The sequence below is a fragment of the Dendrobates tinctorius genome, unplaced genomic scaffold (genome assembly GCF_039654945.1).
Source record: "Dendrobates tinctorius isolate UK_male_01 unplaced genomic scaffold, ASM3965494v1 ptg000058l, whole genome shotgun sequence".
Classification (NCBI taxonomy): Eukaryota; Metazoa; Chordata; class Amphibia; order Anura; family Dendrobatidae; genus Dendrobates; species Dendrobates tinctorius.
Window position 1 is genome coordinate 5,752,022 of NW_027361726.1, and position 7,979 is coordinate 5,760,000.

The 7,979-nt window shown below is 45.1% G+C and overlaps 1 protein-coding gene across 3 annotated transcripts in view; it reads left to right on the forward strand.

Annotated features, from left to right (window-relative positions):
* The window catches only part of WDR25 (WD repeat domain 25), a 155,874-nt gene that overhangs the window by 2,899 nt on the left and 144,996 nt on the right, over positions 1-7,979 (forward strand). For 2 of the 3 annotated variants that reach the window (XM_073577976.1, XM_073577978.1), the window contains exon 2: positions 1,107-1,745. In XM_073577976.1, the coding sequence (XP_073434077.1) occupies positions 1,131-1,745 (615 nt within the window). In that variant the 5' untranslated portion in view covers positions 1,107-1,130. The remainder of the gene's footprint in view (positions 1-1,106; positions 1,746-7,979) is intronic. The other variant, XM_073577977.1, reaches the window with a different exon arrangement.

Below are 7,979 nucleotides of genomic sequence, written 5' to 3' on the forward strand. Positions count from 1 at the left end.
GTGCACTAACCTCATCATCAACTACAAAAAACGCCTGACTGCTGTGCTTGCCAACAAGGGTTTTGCCATCAAGCATTAAGTCTTGTTTGCCAGAGGGATCAAATACTTATTTCTCACTGCAAAATGCAAATAAATTTATATAATTAATACAATATGATTTTCTGGATTTTATTCTTGATATTCTATCTCTCAATGTTAAAATTAACCTACACTTAAAATTATAGACGTTTCATGACTTTGTCAGTGGGCAAACTTAGAAAATCAGCAAGGGATCAAATACTTATTTTCCCCACTGTATGTTTAAGGGGCTGACATGGGGGTCTGTATCTGTTTAGTGGTGTTTGTGCAGCGTCTGACTCAATGTCTCTTTGTTTAGGGGGCTTACCTGGGTCTGTTTTGTGTTAGGGGGACTGGTCTGGGGTCTGTATTTGTTTAGGTCTGAGGGGAAGGTTTGTGCCAGCTTGGGGTCTGTCGTAATTTCTTTTTGTGTTGAAGGTGGTCATGTATACCATTTGTGAATCGAGTCTTGTCGAAGTTGGCAAGAATGATGTAGACTTATTTCATTCACTGAGTGCAAGAATGGATCTTAATAAGGAAGAGGAAGTGTATTAGAAAGCTGCAGTGGGTTTTAGTATTTGGTAACCTGCACCTATCGGGCCCCTGATGCCGATCTATAAGGATGTCATTACATGTGATGATGTAGCCAGTGTATATGCATGTATTTATGTATATGTGTGCAGGATGGACTGGCAATTCTGGCAAATGCCAGAAGGGCCTGTCTGGTTGTGGGCCTTGTCTGCTGCATTGTTAGTAGAATCAGTGTTCTCAAGACCCCCCATACTGTTAAGAGTTGTGTCGGAGCACAGTCGTTGACTCCGTGTCTCACCTCAGCAGGCCACAGGTATCATTAGAAATATTGGTCTTGTAGTAAATCTTGCTTTCCTCCATCCATGGTAATATTAGTAGTAATTTATCCCATCTGGCGCTTGGGGACGGTGTCCGCATGGGCCTGCGTGTTTTAAAATGCCAGGACTGAATTTCAGCCCCAGTCCGTACCTGTATGTGTGTATATATCCTCATGTTTCTCCGTATCTTTGTATCATCAGGGTCTTTTCTTCTTGTTTCCAAGAATGAACTCATTAGTGGCTTATGATGACTCCGATTCGGAGACAGAAGATGATGGACGCCCCCATACGCCCCAAGTCACTGAAGCAAAACATGCACGGGAGCAGCATCACCAGACACAAGGTGACCCTTCTGTGTGCCCCACAAGCTTTGCTAGGTTGATCGACTCCTCGTCTTCTGGCACAGGCTTCATCCTGACACATCAGAACTCTGCGCACAACTCAAATTATAATGCTACATATAAGAAGGGACTGAGTAATTCTGCAATGAAGACCTCCGTTTTGTCCTCTCAGAAGAGACCTCTGACCGGTGGTGGAGGGGTGGTGAAGCCTTACGTTCCTAAAAGACTGAGATCAGAACAATCCAATATGGCGGCAGAGGTTGAAAGTGATGCATCCACAGCGTCTCATGACCACATAAGCCGCTCTGCTAGGAATGTCTACAGAGTCTCCGATTATCTTGGACCTCATTTATCTCTAAAGTACAGCAGCAGTGGAATTCCTAAAAAGGTGATTTTCCAGATGAAGGGGCATACGGGTCCGGTGAACCGGGTCCAGTGGTGTCCAGTAAAATCATCCAGTCATTTACTGCTCTCCGCATCCATGGACGGAACATGCAAGGTAACAATCTAACGCCTTCTAAATACATCACATAGATTTTTAAAGGGGTATCCCCATCTTACAAAGGGATGGCATATCAGTAGGATATAGTGATGGCTTGACAGCTGTGAACCCCCCCCCCCCCCCCCCGTTGATCGTGAGAGCCAATGGACTGCAGTCCTGATAAAGTAGTGTCGCCCCTTCATTTTCAGGATTGGTGAGGATAGACCCCCTCCGATCATAAACGCTAGATCTCTAGAATGTGCCATTACTTTGAAATGAGAATACTGTTTTTAAGCAATATTGACTTATTTAAAGGGAGTGTGTCACACCCAAAATGCTGACTAATAACCTATGTTATAGTGTAGGTGTTGGTGCACCCTTGATGTGGCCAAGAGTTCAGTGCACCATTACGCCCCTTCAGTTATAATGCTGAGTACTGTCTTGATTGCCGATGCCTAAACTCTAGCCGCACTTACATAGTGCTGCCTTCTGTCTGCAGTACTGTACCGAGCAATGGCCACAGACAAGAGCCAGCGGTGAGAGTCAGCAGTGATGCTGCATGAGTGTGGTTCCAGTGTCCTGCGGTGGTGCACAGCCACTGACTTGAGTTCAGCGCTGTCGATTAAGATATGATAATCAGCGTCTCTGCACCCGCATGGTCACTGGAGCCTTGCTAACATAGTGGTGCACTTTGTAGAAGCTTCAAATATGAATTGTGGATCAGGCAACAGTGCTATCCGACCTGCTCCTGTACCCTTATCTTTGGTCATTTCCATTCAAGCCTAAAATGGAATTGCTACTTAAATTTACACGGCTATATTCATTCCAAATGGTTCTTGGTGCCCATATTAACCAATCACAGTGTAGTGCGTTCTGGTGGTTGTGTAAGATGCAGTCCTAATGAAGAGGAGTTGTGTAAGATTACAGGTAGCGCCACCCCGATAACTTTGCAATATGCCATAAAGTGGAGAATAAATTATAAAACTCATGGGTAAGCAGCAGCAGCAAATTAAATGTTGGTGCTTTATTTGGAGAGGTCATTCTGCCTCTAAAGCTAGTTTCACACTAGCGGTTTTTGCCAGCAGCGCACGCCGCCGCTAAGCCCTGCACCCTCCGGTCATCCCCGCCTAGTATCGCACACGGCTGCATGCGATCTGCACACCCTATCTTTAGCATATGGTGCGCTGACCGTGCGCTAGTAGAATTTAGCGTGCGCTGCGCCCTTTTGACGATGCTCCGAGCGCGCTAAAATGCAACATGGTGCGTTCGGCGCGCACCGTCAAAAGGGCGCAGCGCACGCTAAATTCTACTAGCGCACGGTCTGAGCACCCTATGCTAAAGATAGGGTGTGCAGATCGCATGCAGCCGTGTGCAATACTAGGCGGAGATGACCGGAGGAGGCGGGCAGGGGACGGGGCTTAGCGGCGGCGTGCGCTGCTGGCAAAAACCGCTAGTGTGAAACTAGCCTTACAGATGACTAGTGTCATACCAAAAACATGTACTCTTGAATAAGCCCCCCTTGTAGTGGTAGTCGTCATTCTTGATGGCATAACTATCAGGATTTGCATAAGCATGGAACGATCCTCAGGGCTGTCTTATGTGTGCGCCTAAATGTTGGCAGCACCCACCTAGAGTACAGAGGCCGGCCAGCCATTTCATGTATGTGGGGACCCTCCCAACTCATCCTTATTGGCAGGTGTCTATGGAAAGAAGGATTGGGCATGTTTAATTTCAACATGCTTCATCCTTTTTCTTTCTTTTTTTTATTTCTTTACACTCAGGTGAGATAACTTTGTCGGCAGCTTATCTAACAGCTTACCCCTTTTTACCAGATACCAAGATACCTATCCATGGTGCTGATTGAAATCCACAGTATCAATTACCATGCTAAAATGATTTTTTTTCACTTGGATTTAAAAGTGAATTCTGTCCATAATTCCATATAAAGTCCACTTTAAACAGTTTTTTTAATATCCTCCCTATTCATCCCAATGGGAAAATCACATTGCTGTTTTTTTTCTGACAAAGTTTTAAAAATTTCCGTGAAAACAACCCCCAGAAATATAATGTCACAACTATTCCGATTCTATGTTGTATACAAACTTTCCATTTAGGTCAGAGGCTGCAAAAAAATAAATAAAAGCGTGAAAACCTAAAAAACTTTGAAATCTGCGTTTAGAAAGCCATATGGTATTCTGATGCCGATTTCTAGCAAGTTTGGATTTCTACACATTAAAAAACTTTTGCTCCCGTTTCATCAAATCTGCTGGTGTAAGATCCCCCAACTTATTTAGAAGAAGGGCGCCTTTTAATAAATCTGTCGCATCGCCCCGCTCTGGTGCGTCAGCGGAAGGAATGTACTACAGTCAGGACCGGAGAACATTTTTGACGGAATTTACATCACTTTTATGGTATAAGTTGTGATGAATTTGGGGTGTTTATCTTTTACCTCCAGAGGGCGCCATTTGATTAGAATAAATGATATTTTTTGCCGTTCTGTATTAGTGACCCTGACAGCACACCATGGTCAAACTTTGGATCAGTGTCCCATTTCCTTTCTTTGTTAATATGTTGAACATTTCTTCGGAAAGGATTATGTTGGTTCTCATTAGGCTGTGTGCCCACATTGTGTTTTTTAAGCGTTTCCGCAGCGGCAAGGCCTTAAAAAACGCTAGATAATACGCATCCCATGCAGTCCTATGGGATTCCGCAGTTGCTGTGCCAATGCTGCGGATTTTTCCGCTGCAGAATCGCATTGCTGAAAAATCCGCAGCATGTCCATTAACTGTGCGGAATTGCGGCGGTTCCGCCGCCATAGGATTGCATTGAAACGCTCAGTTTACGCATGTGACTATGCCCACCATGCGTAAAGTGAGCGCTTCATGTGCAGATGGTACCCAGGGTCTGGAGGAGAGGAGACTCTCCTCAATGCCCTGTGTACCATATTCCTGTAAAAAATAGAATTAAAATAAAAAATAGGGATATACTTGCCCTCTGTCAGCCCCCGGAGTCATCCCGGTCCTCAGCGGTGCTTCCCAGGTGTGCTTTGCGACAAAATGACCTTTGTGACGTCAAGGTCATTCTCGCAAAGCACGTCTGTGAACGGAACGGACCGGGAGCGCCGCTGAGGACTGGGAGCGCCACTGAGGAGATCGGGGGCTGCCAGAAGGTGAGTATATCCATATTTTTTTATTTTTTTTTTAAATTATTTTTGACATTCTGTCTTTTATTACTGATGCTGCATAGGCAGCCTCAATAGTAAAAAGTTGGTCACACTTGTCAAGCACTATGCCTGACAAGTGTGACCAACCTGTCAATCACTTTTCCAAGCGATGCTTCAAAGCGCTTGAATTCCGCAAGCTAAAAACGCTTGCATAATATTTGTATTTTGCGGGAAAACGCATGCGAATTCCGCATGCGTTTTACCCCGTGGCGGAGAGTTGCGCAAATGCTGCGGACAATTCCGCAACATTTCTGCAACATGGGCACATAGCCTTAATTGGCTGCAGCATGGTGACGTTTAGTTACGTCTACTTGGCCGCCTACTTCTTGGGCCTAGTGTCACTAAACTGCCTCAGAAAAGCTGGGACGTTGTTGCTAGTGGCAACCAATGAGATTGCAGATTTCATTTTGCACTCTGCATCTGTAAAATGAAATGTGAGCTCTGATTGGTTGCTATGGGTGACCAGGCCTACTATCTCTCTGTACATGAGGCCCTGTGCAGTAAATGTCAGGGAACTGTACACTTTGAAGTCAGATTATAAATAAGGGACATGTGAGAGGTTCCACAGGGTGAAATAAGGCTATATGTCCTACCTATTTGTTTAGGGCACGTCTCATGTTACATATTACCTCATTCAGCACATCAAAAAATTAATAGATGTCTTAAACACACACGGACCCCCTTAAATACCATACAGGGAATAGAGTTCTGACAACTGTGACAGGACCCCCTAAATACAGACCCTAGAATAGATCCCCTAATAAATAAAAAAAAAAAAACACAGACTTCACCCTCTAAAAATAAGTCCCTAAAAACAGACTCGCTAATAAATCCAAGAGACGGATCCAGACTCTAAATTGCACACCCAAAGCCCCCTAATAACGTAGACCCTGTATCGTTCCCTACGGAAGAAACCCAGACCGGACGCCCTAAACAAATATAGTCCCATAAATACAATTGCAGACTTGATCCCATTAAACTGTAACTAGATCCCTAAACTGAGAGAACAAAGGCAAGACTTCCTAAAATTGCTCCATATCTGCCCACCTTAAAAATCCTCCTCAGATCAGAAACCCAAACTAAGAGAAGACAGACCAGACCCCACGACTGTAAAAATACAGACCCATTGAAACTTATAGACCTCAGACCAGTCTCCCTAAAATAATGAAAAGTACAACCTCACCCCAGATTCCCTAATACAGAACAAAAACAAAATCCCATAAAACCACAGACCACTTTACGAGACCCTTTATTAAACCTTAGAGCAGACCCCCCAATCTAATGCAGACCTAACACAAGACCTGATTGCAGTCCTTCTGTTAATTACAGTTGATTGTTATTTTTCCGCTATTCCCAAGGTCCTGGAGCCTTTTGTATATATTTCAGCACCTGATCCATCGTCGATCAGTCCCCTCATAGGAGAGCTGCCAACATTTGGAAGGATGTGGGGGTTGGTTGCGGTTGGACATCCCCTTTAAGCAGCCATTTAGTACCTTGTTCCCTGTCTTCCCTGACTTGCGTGTTGTGCGGATTGCTGGTATTGAAGGAATTTAAGCCATCCAAATAACTTATCTAGTGTTTAGTTTGCGCTTACAGGACACTTAGTCTTAATGATGGCTGAATTGCCGGATGTTTTATTTTGCTGTTTGCGACAGAATAATCGTTACATTTCTTCTGAAGTGATTGCTTGATATAAATATGGAGATCAGGTTCTGTAGCGCAATTTCTGTCTCCTACAGAAATGCCCAAAACATCCCAGACAAATATAAATCTTTGGGTTGTTTTCTTTTGCAAAGCTATTAAAAATTATATTCTAGCAGAGCTAAGTTTGATACAGAGTTTCAGAATCGGCAGTGATACAGCATGGGGTGACGGCGGTGGGTTTGGACTCACTGCGCCACGAGCCGGGCTTACACAGGTGGGGCATGACTAAGCGACCACCTGGTTTTCACTAGAGCCTATGATGGTGAGGATAGGCTTGGCCACAGGTAGTCGCCAGGCGTCATTCCACAATAGTCCTGGTACCTGCAGCAGTTGACCCTCAGGTCAGAGCAGGTATGCGAGGTACAGAAGGGCGAGACAGAAGCATAGACTGTCCGTGGTCGGGGCAGGCAGTGCGGGCTCACTATAGTAAACTGGGGTCCTGAATGGAGAGGTCAAGCAGATTGGGTAAACGAGCCGGGTCAGAAACGGGAAAGGCGAGACAAGAAAACACACAGACCGAACGCTGGAGATGGACAAGAACCTAAGTTCATGCCTGGAACAGGAAGAGGAGCAGCCTAACATATCCACTGCTAGCAGGGGATAGACTGTGGAAGGCAAAGCCTGCAGGACACAGCAGGGTTACATTCTTGCCACTCCTGCCTATAGCCAGGTGGATACTGCAGGGATACGAAACCAAGCTGGAAGTCCCGAATGAGGACTCAGTGCAGCTGCCTGACATGGGGAGGAGCAGAGAGATAAAAGTTGTGAGTAGCACAGCGCCCTCAACTCTTACACATTACCGCCGTGAAACATAGTTGACTCATCAATGTAGCAGAGATGAGGTTGGAATTGACTAATGCAGAGCTGGGCTTATCACAGAGTCCAATGCAGAGCAGGGTTTGTCACAAAATGCAAGGCAGTATTGGCCAATGATATAGGAAGGTACCAAGATATATAGCAGAGTTTGTAGGGATGCATATGCAGAACTGGCACACAGAAGTGGTGTACGCACCGACTGGCGAGCTCGGTTATATGGCCTGTTAAAGTGATGTCACAGGAGTTTGCACCTGACACATAGACGAGCATTGGAAGCCAACCATGACAGGGAAGGTGCATTGCCCAGCACTGGAACTAGTATTATTAGATCAGATCAGGAGGGAATCATCTTTTACATTTGCTTCAAAGTAGAAATTCCCTTTAATCATATTCTTTTAGAAACCTCTAAGGCTACTGATTGACTGCAGGGTAAGGTGAGGGGACGCCCCGTTCATCTGTCAGCTGACTCTGTAGCCAATCAGTAGTTTCAGTTGTGAGGTGACTGAACA